Here is a 21,191-nt window from a genome sequence, read left to right on the forward strand (position 1 = left end):
CCCCCCCCCACACACACACACACACAGTCATGAGAAACACTAATCCTCAATCTGATCTGCAGCAAGACTAACTGATCCACTGCTCACTATCTACACTCCATCCTTGAACTGAGTGAACAGCAATCACACGCCACAACGTAACCCCCTGATCTTCTCCTCAAGCAACGTCACGACAATGAATGTTTCTTTATCGGTTTATACTGCTTGTAACTTATTTATTCATTTTATTATTTATTATCAGAGTGTTGGGTTGGTGGTCAGACGATTGCATGGACATTCATTTCAAGTGATGCTGTAAGATCTCCCATTAGTGCTACAACATCTGCTATTGATTTAGGTTAATAGGGAACAAATGAACAATATTTTTCGTAACACTTGGCTTCAACCCCCACCCCCCCATGTTTAGCATTTATAAACGCTATATAAACATTTAATAAATGGTTTACTGTACAACACGCTGTAATGTAGTTGTAAGCACATATAAGGACATTTCAAATGTTTAAGAATGTACAGTATTTGTCAACAATTAAACTTTTCCTGTGAAGACATATTTTACCTTTTTTATTATATTGTCCTTCATTCACATCTGTTTATACACCAGCTTCCACTTATGTGTGCCCACGAACACTTAAATCTGCCTACAACTACATTACAGTGTGTCATAAACTATTACGTGTTTAAATGCTGCTTATAAAGGATAAATATGGGTGGTCAAAGCAAAGTGTTACCATTTATTTTTTAATTATTATAGCACTTGCGGTCTTTGCACACTTGAAGAATATAATGAAGAAACACAAAATAAAGATGTCTATTTTCCTAATGAAATTCAATGAGACATGAACAAGATGACTTCAAAATTAAACAAATAATAAAACCATGAATAAGCTCTCTACAGGGTTTAGTTAAACTGTCATGTTTAATCTTTTCCATCAAAGCAACCAAGCCAGACATGGATCAAACTGTATTTGCAAGTAATTTGAAAAAAAAACAACAACATACTTTTATCCCATTTTTCTTTAAATATATATAATTACCTTATAAAGCACAGTTCAGCCTGTTCTCTCAGAATACCCTCTGCTTAGTCTGTAAATTCTCTTAATGTCACTGTCTTGTGTCAATAAAATCCTCACAGGAGAATGAAACAAATTATTTGCAAATATCATTTGACTGATTGAAATGTCCTCAAATGCAACAAATACTTAGCAGTTATTACTGTTTTCTACCTGAATGTAGAATTATATGTCAATATGCATGCGTCATTGTGATAACTGACCACAGAGGTCATGTGTGTTGGCATGACTTGTCTTTCCAGCTCGACACAAACCAAATCACCAACTCAACTGTCTAACATTACAGATTATGGGAAGATGGAAGTACAATTAAAGTGCACTTGAGCGGAGTAGTAAAATGGGTCCGCGTTGATTCTGAAAACTCTGGCCCTGTCTCCATATCAGATGGCGTCGTTTGCAGTGTCCATTATCCCCTTTTCAAATTTTGCCTGTGCTTGACCTCATTTGTGTTTCAGTCTTTGTGATTCTGATTTTCACAGATTACAGTTATTGTTTGCACTAAACTTGCCTGTTTTTACGATGAATTTGTGTATTTATATATCTGTTGAAATGTGTGGGATACTTTTTTTTTTCTGTTTTGGCAATTTGAAATAAACTGAATTCCATGCACGACATGTCTTGAGATACAGTTGCTAGCTCACCCGGAGTGTGTGAGAAAGTGAATGTGTTTCATCTTTTACTCTTCAAATGACAGTTCAGCTGCTTTCACTGCTTACATGTTAATTGTCATTTCGACTCAGTTTATCAACTACACTTCGACTGCCGTTTCAACTTCGCTCAGTGGTTACACATTCAGTCCGTAACCACTTCATTGAACTATTCATTGAGCGATTCATGAACTATTTTAACTTCTTTCAGTATTTTTTATTTCTACTGCCACTTCAACTAAAACCTCAACTGTTTCAGCAGTGAGCACACGTACATGTTCTTCAAAGAATTAAGCTAGTTTAAGTTTTCTTTTAGGTGCATATTCTTTGGTAAAGTTTAGAATTCATGTCTTAATCTCTCTGTCCAGTCGTCCCAACGCCAGCATGTCGTGGCTGCTGAGCCCGGTGAGGACCATGTGTATCCTGGCCTGGAGGCACTACAAGCTGCACTGTGTGGTGCTGCTGGCTGCTGTGCTGGGTCTGCTCTTCCTGGCTCTGCTCTTTTTCTCTCTCCCCTCGGAGCTCAGCCACAAGCTCTTCAACATTGCTGGATAAAAACAACACACTGCAGTCCCGACAAACATGGTCGCTGTATGTTTCTGTACTATTTTATATACACCGTGTGTAGCACAGGAAATCCTGTATATCTTTGATCAACTGTAATGTTTCAACAATTTTTCCTCTCGAGCTGTAAAAAATAAAAACTGCAACCACAAAATGATCTCATAGAGGCTTTCTTCTTTACCATGAATATAAACTGAGTACATGTTCATACATGTGCTGATTCCACCTTGATGATGTGCTATGGCGTCTGATGTACGACCTGTAGGAAAATAAAATATGATGTTTTGAAAAGAAGAAGAAGAAAATCTTGGAGAAGCTGTAACCAGAAAATGTTTGAAAAGTGAATTCAACGATTAATCAATTTTTAAAATAGTTACTGATAATTTTTCTGTGGATTGACTTATCTATTTCTCAACTAACTGTTTCAGATCCAATTTCTGAGGATTATTTTCAATCTTTTAATCTGACAATTATTTTCTCAATCAATCATTTGGCTCAATAAAATATCAGAAAATTTTAAAATGTCAATCAAAAGTTACAAGTTTGCATCTTCACATTTCTTTTTTTGTTTGGTAACAAGTCCAAAACAGAAAGAGAGAAAGACACTGGAGAAGCAAGACATCTCCACATTTAAGCATCAAATCTATGATGTTTGCTAAAAAAAATTATTTTCAATTAATCATTTGGTTAAATTTGTTAGAATTGTTAAATTTTTCTGTCGATCAACTAATCGATTAGTCGTCATCCTTTTCGCCTTATAATACACTGTTATGATGAAAATACTGCATGCACTATTACACACAGTACATTACAGCACCCTGTTGTTATTTTTTTTTGCACTGTTGTTAGGGCATCAACCTTCACCCTCAGTGAGCATCTGAAAAACAGTGCAACACATAAACACAAACACACACGTACTTTGGAGACGAGCGATTGTTCCAGCAGCATCCGCAGCTCTGTGTTCTGCTGCCACAGACCCTCCGCCTCAGGGATGAACTCCGAGATCTCGCTGAGAACCTCTCTGCATAGACAAAAAAACATTCTGAATACTGATGTTTGTTTTCTCTATGTGAGTGTGTGTCTGTGTGTGTGTGTGTGTGTGTGTGTGTTATTACTCACAGGTACTGGTGTAGTGTGGTCTCTGCTAATTCCCAGAGTTTGACTTTGTCCTCAGAGATTATGTTACCCATACTCTCCCAGTAGGCTTCGTCCTCTGAACTATCCCGGACTTCTACTTCCAGAAAACTGGTCTGCTTCTTCTCCCTTAGAAAGCACAAGGAACACATTAGGATCTCATATATATTTATATATATATAAAAATATATATGATATAAATATATATATATATATAGTATTTAAATGACACAGCCAGTCCGACCTCATGTGCTGCTTGAGGAAACTTTTGAGAGCAGGCAGGACATGATTCGGATGGATGAGGTCAGAGGTCAGATTAGACGTAGAGCTGCTTTCCACTGCCTCTGCCTGGTCACTGGACTCACCCTGCTCACCACAAACATCCTGCAGGCAGAAAGAGCAGTGATACAAGATGCACTAATAGCTATTGTCTAATTACAGTGATCATGTCCGTCTAAGACTCAAAGGCCAAATTTTGCACCAGCGGATGTCCAATTGGAAATTTCTTTGACGAGGCCTCCGTTCACTGCGCTCCTCATCTCTCTCCCTCCTCACCTCCGTCTTTTCCTTTAAGAAGAAATGAACCAACTTGGCCACATCCTCTTCTTCAATGCCAAAGGACTGGAAGAGAAAACATGTGTGGTTGTTCAGGATTTTGCCCTGTGCTGTCCGACAACACACTGATGCATTATGCCCCCACACTAAGTGGTGGAGCAGCTGAAGTGGCTGAACTCACACACAGGAGAGAGCCCATCTTCACAATAATCTGTTCTTCCTTCTCCAGGGGAGCCAGCAGCTTCAGGAGTGCATCCTCCATCAGAAAGCCCTGACAAAGAAGGAAGCCAAACTTTTGGTTGAAGTGTCTGGCATACTTGTAGCATACAGCCTTCACATATAAACACAAGTCTCTCTATCACACTCATCTCATCTTCTAGCTTCAAAGCAGGAGGTTGGGACACATGCTACTGATGTAGCTGTAGTTTCCCTTTAAGAACAAGAAATAGTTCAACATTTTGGGAAAGACACTTATTCACACAAGTAAAATGAGAAGATCAATACCACTCACATGTTTATACGTTAAATGTGAAGCCATAGCCAGGAGGCAGTTAGCTGAGCTTAGCATAAAGACTGGAAATAAGGGGAAACAGCTAGTCTTATTATGTCTGAAGGTTAAGAATAAATCTAAGGAAAGAAAGTAGAACTGTTCCTTTAATATAATGTGTTCATACAGACAAAGCCGTTCATGTTATTACTGTCTCTATGTTTGTTATTATATTTGTGATTATTTAAGGTAATGTGTAATTCTTTTGTACAAAGGTGAATCTTGCACTTGTTTCTCACCGCTTCATCACACAGCAGCTCCATCACTTTCTTCAACGTGTCCATCGACAGCTTCCCGTCCTCCACCTCTGCATCGCCCTCACCCTGCCCCACTGTCCCTTCCTTGGACATTTCCATGTCTGTGCTATCAGCCTCAGCCTCCAGCCTAGGCCAGTCTGAAGTGTCCATCGTCCCCTGGCTGCACTGTAAAGCCTGTCCAGTTGGAAAGAGCTCAGAGGCGGCCTTATGGGCCTGTTTCTGAGGCTGGATGGGACCAGAGAGCTCCATGAAGGCCATCGGAGGGCGCTTCCAGGCTAAGCCAAGGTGCTGCTTGCAAATCAGCGAGTCAGTAACTAAAGCCCTCTCAACTAGTTGCTTCACCTCTGCTTCAACGGTGATCCACATCTCCTCAAATTTTGTAGCATCAGCGACTATAAAGTACCTGTGTGAAGTGAAGAAGAGAGAGAAGACAAGAGAAGGAGAAGAAAACGATTAAGGTAGAAGAAGCAAGTAATCGTAGAGTGTGTCAGTGGTAGTGTTTAAACAGACAGGATAACTGCTGTTTGACTCACTTGATTTTCTTCTGTGTGCGTTCATACTGCTGGATGCTGCGTTTGATTTTTTTTGACAAATGCCGTCTGGTCTCCCTTATCCGTTTCACGTAATTGGTGTTCTGGGTAACTAGGTTTTTCAGCTCTGCCTGCAGACTGAAACACAAAACCATTGCTAGAAACAGAGAGCAAATTAAATAAAATGTTAGAATTGTGTGTGTGTGTCTGTATGAGAAAGTCTGTACTACCTTAAAGCCCTTTTCTTCATACAGCCCAGGTTGACCTTGTGTTCTTCTGTCTCATACTCTTGCCTTATTTTTGCTAGCCTTTTGACCATATCATCGACGGTTTTCTTTTGTTGCTCTCTCTCCGTAACCTGCAGAGCAATCTTTGCATTGTTTTCCACCTGGTTGGAGTTTTGGCTATCCACATTCTTCAGCATCAGTCTGTGAAATACATCTTCATACTCCTCCACTTTTTCCCTCCTCTGCTGCAGCCTCCCTTGCTAGAAACACATTAGATAGCATTAGACACAGAGCTGAGATCTGTATGATATAAGATATCAATGAAGATGAAAGAAAGCTGAAGGATGAGTCAACGTGTGTGTGTGTGTGTGTGTGTGTGTGTGTGTGTGTGTGTGTGTGTGTGTGTTTGTGTGTGTGTGTGTTGTTTTTAATTCAGTTATGTCCTGACCTCTCTGTCCCAGAGTTCTGTCAGGAGTTGTTCCCATTCGGTCACATCTCTTGTACGTATGACTTCATTTTGCTGCTGATAAACTCTCTACCAACAACACAAGCGCAACCATTAGTAAGAATGACAACAATGACATAAACAAGACTAAGAGCCATGCTAGTAGCTGTGTGAGGCTGTACTTAGGCACAGTGGCGCTTTGAGCTAGCTAATGTTTACAATGAAATGCTAACATGATGATAAAATACAGCCGAAGCTGATGGAGATGTCATTATTAGACAGATTGAAACATCAGAAACATGACTATGATGGTGCTGGATGAAAAGTTAAGGGATCTGCACAGATATGACAATTTATCCTGCTGGGAACATGAATGCTGGAACCATTCCCCCTCCCCATTCATCTGATTTAAAAGGACTCAAATTATCACAATTATTACAAGTTATTTAAAGGTGCTTCTTGACATAGATCTGGTCCTACCTTAATCTGGCCCATCTCCTCCCTGTAGGCTTTTTTCAGGGTTTTCATGTTGTCCTCCATTCTCTCAATCATCAGGTCCAGCTCCTCTGCCTCCTTCCTCAAGTCCTTCACATAGCGATCGTCTCCAGCCTTCATCTCCTGTTCAGAAAAGATATGGGAAATGATCAAATTCATAGATAGATAGATGGATAGATAGATAGATGGAGAGGGAAATATGGGGATAGAGAGGGAGTTACCTGTTGCAGATCATTTATGATTTTTTTCTTGTCTTCTAATAGAAGAGCACACAGCTGCTGCTGGCTGTCCCGAGCTTTCCGCAGCTCCTGAAGGGTCGCCTTCTCCTTAACTATCAACCACCCTCTGGTAATCTCCTCAAATTTCTCCTGGCTGGACTTCACATGATTTTCCAGTCGCTCCGATCTGGGCCGAGAAAAACAAACATGGTTGGCAAATAGGATGGGAGAAATAGAAAAGGATAAGGATGGTACCATTTTGCATTAGGCATTTTAAAAGAATGTACTCTTCGTGGAAGTGGTGTTGATTTAGGAAATTAAACGTGAAATAAATAAAAAAATTACCTAACTTTGTGAGCCTCCTCCACCTCCTTCCTTCGCATTGACTCTCTGGCATCAACAGCAGTTTGGATGTTGCTCACAAACACTGTCAACTCTCTCTGCAGGTTGGTTATCTTCTGAGGAGTGATCTGCTAACATAAAAGAGTTCAGTTCTATTCAAACTGTGGCACTGCTGATTTTAAGTAAGTGTGAGTACATGTCAAGAAATTACACCAGAGCAAAACAGTGGCTCACAGTAAAACAAAACCCTTACACTTTCGTCCACCTTCTCCCCCTCAGGCAGGTTCTCCTGGGCCTCCTCAATGACCTCCTTCTTGACCCTAAAGGTGTACACTGTTTAGTGATTATATTCCAACAAAAAACTGAGCATGATAAAACACAAATAAAAAATATACGGCAGTGTATGAATTTCTATTAAATCATTTAGCCGGTAGCGTGAGATTACCATTACAGATGCAACGTTATTGCAGTATGAAAAACAGAACTATTATAGGTTTTCTGTATTCAGTATTAGTTACAGTAACGTGGAGCTAGCTAGAGGAGTTACCGGTTGTTAGCTTCCTGATTTTCGGACAACGCAGGGGGATCAGGCGACTGTTTTGGATCCGTATATTCTTCCTCCATGTTCAGATTATGTCGAGTGAAAGGCACTGACAGAAAGTGCTCAATACTGTGATGGTGAAGACTGCAAAAATCTGCGGCGCTGTGCCAACACGGTTTGTTTTGTTTAAACGTTGCTATAGCGACGGAGTCACCAGAGTGACAAGTGTTGCCATGGACATTTACACTTTTTAATTTAGCTGTACTTCAAATGTTATGTTCTCTATCTGCAATCCATTTATTTACTTATGTGATTAAAAAATTATGATAAAGAATGCTATCTTAGAAAAAGTTATAATATTAACCACAACTATCTGTGAAAATGATTCCTATTCTTTTATCATTTACTACATTTTTATTTAGTATCCAAACAATCTCGTATGTGGGACAGTACAAAAGCATTGGTTTTCATGTACCATGAAAATTGTAGCGTGCCAATGCACAGCACTGGGGATGGGACCACTCATATGTTATACATGACTAGGTGCTGCCATCTAGTGGCACAAGGTAATGCCTCCATATCTCTTTCCTCAAGTTACAATCCAAGGTTTGCGCTTTATAGTGCTTTTAAATATAAAAGGCATTTACTCATATTAGGCCAAGTTCAATAATGGTTGGAATAAAGGCAAATAAAGGCAAAAAAAAGGCACTTTAACGCTCAGGAGAGGTACATGTGCAAAGATTTCCTGGATTAGGAACATAGCTGGTTTATAGAATTATGTAAACATCTAATGGAAAAGGACTTTAACACAAGTAACTTTATCACATATTCATATTTCATATTAGGTTGAAGGCCAGGTTGCATTTACTGGCAGCTACAAATTTAGCCTGTCAATCTAGTTTAGAAGACCTTATGTGACTTTATGTGAAATCAACAAGAGACAATAGAGTTCAAGCCTGAAATATTTGTATTTTTCAAAAATTGGGGGGAAAGAACAAATAAATAAATAATAAAAATATTTCAAGAGGAACTTACTGTCTGCAAAAATCAGGATAACATATTCCAGCACAGATAAACTCCATTGATAAACAGAAACAGGAGTCAAAGGTGCAAACAAACAGGGACATGAAGGCTGTGCAGTTTATGCTGTTGATAAATAAAAATAACTGACTTGTCACTAAAGTAGCACATCATTGTAGTAGTGCTTAGAGGGGTTATTTAAATTCTGGTGGGATCATTTCTGTTTTTGAATATTTAAAACAATATTATTGTTATATTTACTATTCATTATTATTCATGTTATTATTTAAAACAACCAGGCATTCTTACTTTTGAGCCAGAAGACAGTGACATGTTTCTCAATTGTCTTTAACGTCATGTTCAGAAGCCGACTTTAGGTGGCGCTACTGTCTTGTGATCAAAATTCTACACAGGTTCCACAAACTAATATACCAGAAATGAACCATTTTCGACAAGCGGCATGTTTGAAACACATGTATCAGATTTAGCAGCAAAATTTTTTTTTAAAAATGCCTCTTTTCTATGTGCTGATGAAAAACAGAAATCCAGCGACTCACATGCGCAGAGCCTGGACTTTCTAATTCATGCACACTCTCCACACAAATGATAAATGTCTTCTCAAGCTGATGGCAAGATGGGCACTGTCTGATTGCCCACACAAACAAACCCACACATGGGTCAGATGTTCCTGCCCTAAAGAGCGCCCCCCCACCCTTCCTGCCTGTTGGCAGCCTTAAAGCTGGCCCTCACCCCCCGGGGCACCTCGCCGCTCTTTTGGCCTCAAGTGGCCTCAGTTGCTGCTGATCTGCAATGGATGTAAGTCAGGCAGCAAAGGTTTCTGACATATGATCCAGCATCTGTGATGTCACCAACAGCTGACTTGTCATAAGACCTTTGTGAAAGGGGGGAAGTAAGGGATGAATGAGGAGAAGGTCTTATTTTCAACAGACCCTTAGCTGGAACGCTGAGTGCTTTTGCATCAAGCTGCTGAGATTACAAACTGAATGACTGCCATTAGAGAGTGATTCTATAATCTATTATAATACCATAAGCTAGGGATTGACAGACTTTGACCCCACTCGCAGGTGTATAATAAGCCCCATTCACTCTGCATATGCTCTGTGAGAGAGGGTGCATGTGTGTGTGTCTGCTAATTCCTACCCCCAGGGGCATATGTTTACTCCTTGTTCAACAAAGCATCATATTCATTGCTCAGGGGTTGAGAGGTGCATAATCTAAGCCTGACCTTCAGCCAGTTAACTAACTGACAGCTTAGAAGGGTTGGTGGTGGTGGTGGTGGTGGGGGGTTGCATAACAACTTAAGTCGTAACTAACAGTTTCTTAATATTTCCATAACGAAGGAGATATTCGCTGCATTGTAATATGGGACGCACTGTAAAGAATAAAGATGCGTGGATATTGTAGAGGACAGAAGGAAATTCAAAGGCATTTAGTCCAGAGGAGGCTGTGACCTTGTCAAAGAACAGCAAAAGAATCATTTAGCAAGAATTAGTTATAATAAATGAAAATGGAAGGCTAGATTCAGAAACAACATGAAGAGCATGCTCTACTCTTCTATCAAATATGAAATGTACTGGACTCATCTCAAGGTAACTTGTGCAAAGAAAAGTGTGTTTTTGCCATCTGCCGCAGCATCAATTGCAAACAAGGCACATCATTTTCAACATAACTCTGTTACCTCTAAATTTTAACCTTTAATATTAAGAGAGAATGAGGGACGCTGCAAACAGAGATGCAGATACACAGAGAGACAAAGAGGCTACAGCAGGAAAATATAAACAAAACTCCATTCATATGTTGCCTGGATAATTGTTGGAAATAAAATGATCTCAAGGTCTGTGCAGTGGAGGCCACTTGCCAGTCTCTTACAGTCTTCATTTCTCATCGGATGAGGTCTGAGGAAAGGTTTGTGTCATCATTTAGCCACTCAAACATCAACAATGCTCAGTTCAGCCTCGGCCGTCATGCTCCAACATTCCTGCCTCCTTCCCTCCTGAGCTTTACAAAAGTCAACTAACAAGTTCACGCATTAGAAAGGCTGAGAGCTCAAGAGAAACGAATGAATGTTTGCACCATTTTGAAGGTCTGAATTTATCAAAAGTGTCCATTTACTGTCCACGAGTGAGCATTCAAGAAACATATTTTTCATTTTGGTAAAGAAAAACACATAATTGGTTATTTTAACACTAGTGATTTTATGAAACACCTGGTCTTTCTGAAGAGGTTTTTAAATAGTTTCTAACATATTGATACCTGCTTTCTTTCAAGAAATGAATTAATAAAAGGTTACATTTAAAACTGTTGGAATCCAGTTTTGTATTAAGACCTTGGTTTTCATAGCACATGTCTTTTAGATAAAACTCAGCAAATTCATCTAATACTTGTCCATTCTAATGGTCGTTATGTATTTTTCGACAAAACTTTTACACAAACCTCAGCACATTTTTTTCACTTTAATCCAGCAGAGAACTGGAGCAAGCAGTCAAGATCAGGATATGAGTCTGTTTACAAAATCATATTAATTTCTTCCACATAAACTGTTACACTTACTGTAGAATTATTCCCACAGTCATTTTTTTTCTAATGAAAGCTCTTTGTAAATGGATTAGGTGTACAATAATTTTGCATGGCTTTAGTCCACGATTACTGGATTGTATTTTTTTTTGCTTCACTGCAGTCAGTTCACTGCAGTTTATCATAAACCGATGTGACAAAACACACAGTGACTGTAATGTAGCCCATATACAATTAAATTTAGCTTTGGGGGTCAAGTGTGCAGACTTGACACATTATTAAAATGAAAAATGTTCTTTCTAAAGCTAACTAAAAAATTCCTAATTTTCCATCTCGCTTTCCACAATGACAACAAAGACTAGAGATAACCAAAGCCACATCTGTCTCTCAAGGTGAAGTACGTAAATAAAATAAAAATTCTTTTTTTTCCAGTTGTGGGGCCAACAACTTAAGGTCATAGACAAAAATCCTCAGTATGCTATCTGACTGCAAGGCACTTTACAGCCCCAAGATCTCCATGGTAGACCTGTTATGATTAACAGATCCAAGGTGTAAATGTGTGAATGTGAAGCAATGTATTCAATTAAAATCTGTATGCACATTTCTAAAAGCAGCCTTTCCATTTCCAAGAAGTAAATGCATTTCATTATTAGCCTGTTTTCAAATGATGTCATGGTTGCAAGTCACTTCATGAGTCATTTGCCAAAACTTGACATAAGATTAAGAGCTGGACCTTGGTTATAAACAGTGGGGGAAAGTAACTCAGGTACTGCACATTTTGTCAGTTCTTGAACACTGAATGATGCTACTTCATACTCCTACTCTACATTTCAAATGAAAACGTGACAGTTTGGTTACTAGTCACTTTGCATATTAATATTCAACATATGAAACATGTAAGTTTATACAATATGATGATTAAATTAAACCATCCAATAAAGTAGGTAAAGATCCCCGCAGATATATTTTAAGACATATAAAAACAATCAACTTTGAATAGTCTCAACAATAAAATAGTTTATTTTATTTATTTTAAAAATTACATCTACTCCTTCTCTGTAACTGAAAAATCCTTCATCAGTGAATATGCAAATGTTGTTCATTGTAAAATGTAACTGATTAATGCAAGACTTCTCTTTCACTTAGAGTATAAATTAGATATAAATTATATATTGGTCCATGATTGGCTCCCAAACCATGAGACAGTGGTGAGGTAACAAAATCATACCAGCGCCCCCACTCGCAATGAGAAATACACAAATAGTTGAAGGTGAAAAGAGCTTTCTAGTGTCAATCTCTGCACATAGCCTACTGTACATCCTTCTGCAGTAAAGGTAAAACCAAACATATAGGCTAAGTGAAGTCACAAGCAAACATTTTTTGTTTTTTTTGCTTTTATGTTGATGCATCTATAATAATGATCCAATAATATAGCATGTACAGTAATAATGCACATTGAATGGAGATATTCTCCATAATAATTGTTCCTATTAGTTCGTTTTGCAACCAATGGCCAGTGCACTTTGTGGTAGCAGTAAGTAAAAGATCGGAATACTTTTTTATTAACTAACTATAGTCTAAATCACTGATTCCAGCAGAACTACAGCTTTTCCATCGGCCCTCTCCGTCACGTGGCTGCCTCCGGTCCACTTTGCCGGGAGTTCGTGTTGACTTTCGGGTCCGCTTAAGTCCGGTGTGCCTCAGAAAAGCAACGAGGCTTAACAGGAATCAAAGCTGTCATTCTCATTCCTGAGCTCCGGGCAGCGCAGCACACGAGCCGCTCAACACACCTCACTGTGCGCGAGCGCAAATGACCAAAGCCCGTGTTTTTAGCCGCTCTGCTGGCCGCAACCGGATCATATGACTCGGTATATCGGTAATGCTCTTAGACCTGCTGATGGCCAGCAGTGGCTGCGCTCCATAAGACCAAAAAGCCAAAGGAGTTTAACGGATGTGTTGCTGCGATTATTCGGCCAAGTATCTTTATCCCACATTTAGATTAGCTGCTAATGATGGAGAAAAAGCATCGTTGCAAGAAACACAAGGCCACGTAACCCGAGAACAAGGGCCATGCCTGTGTGAAGAAACAGCTTTAACCACTGTACAACACGGGCTCATTAGTCCTAATGTAGCTGCAGTCACAGTACTGGTGCTGGGCCTTGTTCTGGAGAGGACAGTGATGGAATTGCATTTAGCAAATGCAACTTTTTACTTTTAACTTTATCAAAAGTAAAAGTGCACAATGCATACTGGCCCCCTTACACATTGTATAATATTACATTATTATTACAGATGCAATACCATGTAATCAGCATTTTAAAGTTGTAGCAGGTCAATGTGGAGCTAATACTTAGTCTTATGTTAGGTGTTTTGATTGATAGGACATTTTCATAATAGGTTTGGATTGAATTTTTAATTTGAAATGTAGTAGTTGTTGCATAAATGTTATAGAGTCAAAATACAATAAACCATCTGATATGTTGTGGAGTAGAAGTATGAAGTAATAACATAAAATGGAAATGCTTAAGTAAAGCACTTGAAAATTGTGCAATAGGCCTATTTATAGCCATATGTAGTACTCATTGTGCTGATTGGCCCCTTACATTGTTTTTTATTGTGATACATTATAATAAATCAGTATTACAGATGCAATAACATGTAAACAGCATTTTCTGGTTAATGTGGGGCTCATTTTATTTAGTTCATAAAGTGGTAGGTAGGTTATCAATAAAATCACAACTTATAAGATTATCATAGGTTTTGGACAGAAATGTTCATATGAAATGCCACTAGCAGCTGTCACATTTATGTCTTGCAGTAAAAAGTGCAATATTTCCCTCTAAAATGTGTTGAAGTAGAAGTTTAAAGTAATATAAAGTGTAAACACTTAAGTAATATTGTACATTAGTACAACCCTTGAGTAAATATTCTTAGTTAATATAATTGGAACTGTTTGTTCCTCTAATATTAAACCAAATCCAACTAAAACTAAATTATCATTAGCCCAAAAGTGGTTTTGGTTAAATAACCGCGCATACAACTGCACTATGTTCATGACACAGAAATATTTATTTGGGCTTATGCATTCAAAGTAAAGGTTTACATTACACAGCAAATGCATTTTTAATAGGCAAATTCATCAATTCAATAACTCATAAAGGAGACTCCACTGTCATGAACGGTCAGAAACCTGTTAACAAATTAAGTTAAACATCAGTGGAAAACTACAACAAAGCACACTAAAAGCTTTATGAAACCACAAAAAAAACACTGCCTGGAAAACAGGCAACATCATACTGTGGTACTTTGGAGTGCTCTTACATTATGTGTGTTATGTCTTTATTTAGCACCCACCCCACCCCGCTGATGTGCACCCCCTCTTCTTACAACAGATACATGTCACCACTAATGGACATCAAGTGCTTCTTTTCTGCAGCTCTCTTCTGGACATATATTAGAGACAGAAAACCCATTTCTCAACCAAACCCATAAATAGAGCACATACACACATTAGCTCACCTGCACACAGACTCTCTCACACACACACAGACTCTCTCTCTCACACACTCTCTCTCTCACACACACACACACACACACACACGAACGCACGCACGCACACACGCACGCACACACACACACACACACAATTCAAGCCATTCACTCTTTCCAATGACAGCTGTGTGTCTCAGACTGCTGGATGCGCCTGACATTGATTCCAACACAGGTCCTGTCTCTTGGAAATCCAAAGTATAAGTTCAAATTAACAAAAGAAAGCTGATTATTAAACATGGTAGTAAGAGCCAGAGTCAAACACAATGTCTGGACAATTTCTAAATTTTTTTGTCCTTTTTTTTTTGCTATAAATCTGAGAAAATCTAACTTCTGCATGTTTTTATTTCATGTTTTCTGAAACCACTTACTACATTTTGAGAAGAGGGCTGTAAGGATGTGAAACCAAATGTATAATGTTCCCAAAGTCCATTTTGTGCAATAAAAATTCCAGTGCATTTCTCTTTCAGTTTCATTTGTTTTGATCCTTGAAGTCCTTTGAATACTGACTGGTATCACAGCAGCAGCTGAGGGCTCTACATTCACAAACAGGAGGTGTGTCAAACCTCAGGCACGAGACAGTGAACGGTCAAATCTTGCAACTCTCTATAAAAAGGAAAACCGCTGTCCTCCATTTCAGTGATTACCTCTCTCCTCTTCAGGTCAGTTTGTCCTGAATGTTCATCAAGGTGGTGTATGACTTTGCTCGCTTGGCTGTAAAGAGAGAGTTTACATTAGCAATCATGTCTTTTGCAGAAGTTACTAAAAGTGACTTAAATGGCTTGACCGGTCTATTTTGAGATATTCTAGTAACTAGTGTCTAGTGCTTAAACGAGTGTTTGTTAAATAGAGAAAAAAAATGACCCACTAAGTAAATTAGCAAGCCATTTTGATGATGATTTGGTGGACATAATATACATTTTGTAATAATAACAATAAATTATTTCATATTTTTCCAATTTCATTTAGATTAATCCTTTATCATCATAAAGTCAAGCAAGTGTTTTTCCCCTCGTGGAGAAAGACAACTACTACAACTTGTAAATTTTGTTTGCACCACAATCACTCGCTATTTAAGAAAAAATCTGTTTGAACGATTGGTTTTTGCCCGAGGTTCAATGTGTATTTGCCCATCACAAGCCATTTGTTGTAAATTATGCAGCACAGCTCTCTACCCACTGCCTTAAAAACTTCTCTGATCCTTCAAGGCACCCACCATCCACCGACACAGAAAATAATCCTGGAACCCTTGTCTATGATCCAGAGGTTTGCAGGACTATTCTAACCTAGAGCGACCCCACCTCCCTCCCTCCTCCATCCCAGCCAAAGTCCGATATCACAGTCAGTCAACCTCCAGCCCTCCCTCCTCCACAAAGACCCCATACTCTTCAAAACCCTGTCAAAAAATCTCTCTGTGTGTGACAATGGGCGAATTAAGCTGGTTACTCACGGTGTATGAGCTTGCGTTTCTTTTGTTCAGAGTGAAGGAAGCTGCTCAAGTAGAAGATGATGGGCAGAAAGAGCATGAAGCTGGACACAGCGATGACAGGCACCGTCTCCTCACGGGGGAAGGAACAATTGAAATTCTTACTCCACAGTCTGCGTGTCATATTCATCTGAAACGAGGCAAAGGGCCAAATGCAACATAAACATCAGCTCAGATGACTGCAATTACATGACAGTGTTACTACTAATTCAACACTCTTTGGTTTCTGTTCTAAAATATTAGCTGTATCCAGGGCTTTTTGGTATGGGAATTTTAAAACTTGCAGCTCTTATTGACAAGTCTTTTTTATGATTCTTGTATTTATGATCACATTTCTGAATCAACGATGCAAGTTCAAATTTCTCACAGTGTTATTATTTTTTCATATCAGTAACCGCTAATATGAAAACATCAACCACTGAGACATTGCAAAACCAAAGTTCAGTATGGAAAAGAACATCTAATTCTATAATCAAGGCTAATTGACAGCAAGAAAGGAAAGTCACACTCTTTTCTCCAAGTTCCAACTTACTTGTTGTTTCCAAACTAGATCTTGTGGCGTCACTCAGCAGATGGAGTTGCTCAGTATCGCACTTAACACAACTAATAGTTTTTATGCTATTTGCTATATATACATATTACTATGTTTATTATTCCATATTTATATAATATTACACTAAATATGAAATAAATATTAGTAGAACTGTTACTATATATAGCAAACTGAGCAAATCCATCTGCTGAGGAAAGCCGCTGATGTAGCTGAAAGCTTCTGAAACAACAAGGTGCACCTTGTGATATTACCAAGGTCAAGAGTGAACCTTCAAGCTTAATGATTAATGTCACTTGGTTCAACATTTTGCCGTGACACAAACATCTTGTCAGCAGTTAAAGGTGAATAAGGACCCCTCTGACTAATGTTCCTTTAGTGTCTACAGATTCCTCTAGGGGGTGCAGCTCCCTCTCTTCCCATCCTGAGGAGGAGATCTCTGCTACATACCGCATCCTCTATGTCGATACACAGAGTATGATTGTTCTCCATTCTGCTGTACAGCTCATTCAGGCCTTTGTATGAGCTTTTACAGTTTTTGCATAGCTCTGTATGATTCCCCTGTGAAGAGAAAATTGAGAAAAAGGACAACAGTCCTCGTGGTTAACTTCTGATCATAAACCAGTACTAGACAGATCAGCATCGCTACCTAATGCTGGAAGTACCTGTTGATACTTCTCAAAGCAGGTGAGAGTTTGGTTGAGAGTCATCATGAAGTACAGTGTGTCATTGGTTAGACTCTGAAGTCCCTCAGTGATGCAGTCTGCACGACAGGAAATACAAACAATAATCAGTTAGGTCTATTATTATTATTCAAGAAATGTGGACAAATTAAATCAGATGCATGATTGCATTTTGTGGCGGTTTCAACTTGGTAACATCAACAACTTTCTCCTATTTATCCGAGAGTTGAGTTGAACCACATTTCAGTTATTTTGGTTTAACAATACAACCAATCATTCCATCAGCACCTGCAAACTGCTAAGTGCCAGCAAATTGGAGCTAAAACAATTAATTAATTAGATGATATTGTTTCAGTCATTTTCCAAGAAAAATGCTCAAATTCCCTTGTTCCTGTTGCTCAGTTGTGAGGATTTGCTGCTTTTCTTGGTCTTCTGTGATACTAAACTGAATATTTTTGGGTTTTGGGGTATTGGTTGGAGAAAATGAGCTGGCATCACCTCGCGCTTCAGTCAGTTTCAATGGGCGTTTTTCACCATTTTCTGACATTTTGAACTAATAAATGATTCATCAAGGAAATAATCACCAGGTTAAACAATAATCATTAGTTACAGCCCTAAACAAAGCAAATATAGTCTCATGAGAAAATCACACTCACATTTGATACAATTATACACTAATGTCACAAGCTGCTATGGTTTATATTGGATATCCTTTCTGGTGGAGAGTCTGTCTAATAAAATTAGAGTCACATGTTTCATCTCTGCAACATTCAGCGTGCCCACCCCTCACTGAATACTGCCTCTACTTGACCCTGCACTCCCCTGTGGTCAAATGCATACCCATTATGTGTGTGAGTCAGACGTTCAAACAAGGCCACAAATTCCTAAAAACACACATACATTCACACAATAAAAAGACAGAATACTTACATTTACAGTCTGATTTGGTCCACAGACCCTCCAGGTTGCTGTACAGCAGATAAACCAGCATCAGCCGATCACTGCGCAGAAGACTGTCCTTGCAGCTCACATTACCAGGACCCATCTGCGGACACAGCCACAGCTGAACATACACTCAATTACCTCCTACAGTTGTATGTAATAGTTGTGTTGATTTTAGAGGAGAACTCTGCAGCATAACATACATAAAAAATGAGTCTTTCTTCGAATGTTTATTTCTTATTTGATGAACTTTAAAAAAAAAAATAGAAAAACAATTCAACTGCATCTATTAAAAAAATGTTTGTATTCCTTCTTGATTAACAGATCAGCTAAAAAAATTCACAATTTATAGAAAGCCAGATAAATAATCGAAGAAGAACAGACTGATGTCGTTTTTCCTTTAATGTGTCACCACCAGTCAGTCACATCACAAGACTCGTGACTCATAATATGACTGCGCGTAAGTGAGGCCTATCCTAAACAAAACAAAAGCACAGAAAAACGACTTTATGTTTAGCACGTACCTGTTCCGATGATATGTTCGCGTAGATGTCCAAGAGGCTGCGATAACTGGCGAAACAGTTCTGACACACATGGACGGGTCGAGCGGCAGGTATGAGACAGTTCACGTAGGTCACGTACCGCTGTCCGAATATGTGGAGCAGCTCGCTGCAGTAGTCACTGATTTCCAGGTCTTCAGGGAAGGAGGACAGCAGACTGATAGAGAATGAGGAGTCCAACGCAGGCTTGAAAACAGGAGAGTTCACCACAACATGGCTCAAAGACGGCGTTTGTCCCAGTTTGTCCACTGAATCTGAAGCGCCGAGGTTTACTCCGTCGCTGGACACGAGAGAGTAAATATTTATTACCAATAAAACAAAAAACGGGCGGGTTTTGCAAAGAGACATGCTTGTGAGCGCGGATTAGAGCATCTGCTCCTCTTCTTTCACCCTAAACAACCCTCGATTTCCTGGTTAGCTCCCAACGCGATCATGTGACAGCGTGAGATCTCGCGAGATTTCACTACTCCAGAACGCTGATCAGAACGGTGAGGTCAGAACGCATCCATGTGAATAGGTAAGTTTTGATGTTTATACTCATTGTATACTTTACTATATACTGATATAGAGTTAACATAGTATTTTGGTTACACTTTTATTACTTAACCAAATTTTGGAATCCTGTTTTAGTACATTCTGCTTCAGTGTACTATGCATATGCCACAGTCTTCCTCTTTATTGGTTTACATTCATTTGATTTCTGTTCTGCTTTCACTTTAAACCATTGTGTCTATACCGTTATTTCCTCACAAAGTCAACTAATGATTCTACTTTTACCACTTTTACAGTGCATCCTGTCATCAGCGTAATCAATCCCTATATAAAGTTTCACTTGAAAAAAAATCCCAAATTAATTATTATGTTTTTTTATTATGTTTAAAGAGAAACTGGTGTAAACTTACTGACTTCACACATTCACAGGAATCAGTCACCTCTAAAATTGATTTATTATTTTAATATTTATTTATTTGTTTATTTGGCTTAAAACTAAATCAATCAATCAATCAATCAATCAATCAATCAATCAATCTATCTATCTATCTATCTATCTATCTATCTATCTATCTATCTATCTATCTATCTATCTGTCTGTCTGTCTGTCTGTCTGTCACACAAGTTCATCACACCATGTTCATTGTTTGTACCTGGGCTATGTGTGGTGTGTTGGAGAGAGACAGGCTAGTCGCTCCTCCTGGTCTCCTCATTATTTACCGGTTTTTGACACCATACAATTTTGCAACGTACGCTCGGCTCGGAGCAAATAATCACGGAGTCAAGGTAAACGATCTGGGCTCCAATCCTGATTGTGAATATTGTCAAAACCCCCTCGAATCAAGCAACCGCAGTCAATGGTCGTTAATGTGAAATTAGTGGCTCTTGATAACTTGCAGGCCGCTTCAATTCCGCAGTCATCAGAGCCTAATGAAAATGAGGGGGGGAGAAACGCGCGCAGCATTAGCGGCCTATTCTGATGCCTACGCACAACTCCAGTGGTAAATATGGATTCTGGCCCCTGATGCTCCTCTCACAGCACATGGCACTGGCAGCTCATTAACTCTTCTTCTCCTGACCAGAGTTCATCTAATTGTTCAGATGTTCCCAATTCCTTTATTATTTATTTTTACTCCCAGAAATAGTGATTACAGTCTAAATCCTCTCTTATTTGTTTTTTTTGTTTGTTTTTTTAGCTTATTGTGCAGTTATGGGTGTCCACTTGGTCACACCTTAGCTTTTTAAAAGTGTAGTTTTTGTTATGTAATTAAAACAATTATTAGCCCATTATCATTATCATTATCTTCATCATCATTACTGTTGCTATTGTGCATGCCTTAATAAAACATATAGGCTTATAGGCACTGATGACATTAGGCCACTCGCTCACTAAGTTTTGGATGTCTTTCTTTTGCTGGCTATAATCAGCAGAGATTTAAGTAAAATCGGCTTATCATTACTGTTAGAGATGGCCGTTGTCGTCAGATGGCAGAAAATGCCTTCATTAGCATGTGATAGATAGAGAAACCCAGGGGACAAAAATCACTAATTAGGTCCATAAATGAAATGATGGTGGTGATGAGAGCCCTTCAGGGTGATGGCAAGTCTCGGGCCAGGAAGCTCCTCTTGATTTGGAGCAGGATACACAGGCTACACATGACCATTTAAAGAGAAATAGTGATCAAAAAATGACATGTACCCACCTTTTACAATATTGATGATGTGAGGGGATCAAAGAAGCCTAATAAGGGCCATTCCAGCAAGACCTTTACCCATGGAGGAAGTGCTCCGATCTTTTACAA

The 21,191-nt window shown here is 38.9% G+C and overlaps 3 protein-coding genes across 3 annotated transcripts in view; 1 reads left to right on the forward strand and 2 right to left on the reverse strand.

Moving 5' to 3' along the window:
* Nucleotides 1-2,438, forward strand: part of LOC111658321 (otoferlin) — a gene marked incomplete at its 5' end in the record, with an annotated part of 27,825 nt that extends 25,387 nt beyond the window's left edge. The window contains one exon of the mRNA XM_087175269.1: nucleotides 2,086-2,438. Within this exon, the coding sequence (XP_087031395.1) occupies nucleotides 2,086-2,272 (187 nt within the window). The remainder of the gene's footprint in view (nucleotides 1-2,085) is intronic.
* A 25-nt stretch (nucleotides 2,439-2,463) lies between these two features.
* Nucleotides 2,464-7,676, reverse strand: drc1 (dynein regulatory complex subunit 1 homolog (Chlamydomonas)). Its single transcript, XM_023410795.2, has 15 exons — nucleotides 7,579-7,676; nucleotides 7,285-7,351; nucleotides 7,035-7,159; nucleotides 6,693-6,876; nucleotides 6,457-6,594; nucleotides 5,980-6,066; nucleotides 5,535-5,791; nucleotides 5,308-5,442; nucleotides 4,757-5,177; nucleotides 4,152-4,241; nucleotides 3,971-4,036; nucleotides 3,660-3,799; nucleotides 3,401-3,544; nucleotides 3,200-3,302; nucleotides 2,464-2,540 (listed from the first exon to the last, which is right to left on the reverse strand). Exons 1-15 carry the CDS (start codon nucleotides 7,653-7,655, stop codon nucleotides 2,520-2,522), a joined length of 2,055 nt encoding a protein of 684 aa, XP_023266563.1. The 5' UTR covers nucleotides 7,656-7,676; the 3' UTR covers nucleotides 2,464-2,519.
* A 6,501-nt stretch (nucleotides 7,677-14,177) lies between these two features.
* On the reverse strand, nucleotides 14,178-19,325 carry ostm1 (osteoclastogenesis associated transmembrane protein 1). Its single transcript, XM_023410779.2, has 6 exons — nucleotides 18,862-19,325; nucleotides 18,326-18,440; nucleotides 17,378-17,475; nucleotides 17,163-17,273; nucleotides 16,127-16,292; nucleotides 14,178-15,390 (listed from the first exon to the last, which is right to left on the reverse strand). The coding sequence occupies exons 1-6, from the start codon at nucleotides 19,243-19,245 to the stop codon at nucleotides 15,335-15,337; spliced, it is 930 nt and encodes a 309-aa protein (XP_023266547.1). The 5' UTR covers nucleotides 19,246-19,325; the 3' UTR covers nucleotides 14,178-15,334.
* Nucleotides 19,326-21,191: the final 1,866 nt, after the last annotated feature.

Source organism: Seriola lalandi, unplaced genomic scaffold (assembly GCF_002814215.2).
Source record: "Seriola lalandi dorsalis isolate HSWRI2012SDOR001 ecotype SW California unplaced genomic scaffold, Sedor1 jcf7180002054438, whole genome shotgun sequence".
In the NCBI taxonomy this organism is placed as follows: Eukaryota; Metazoa; Chordata; class Actinopteri; order Carangiformes; family Carangidae; genus Seriola; species Seriola lalandi.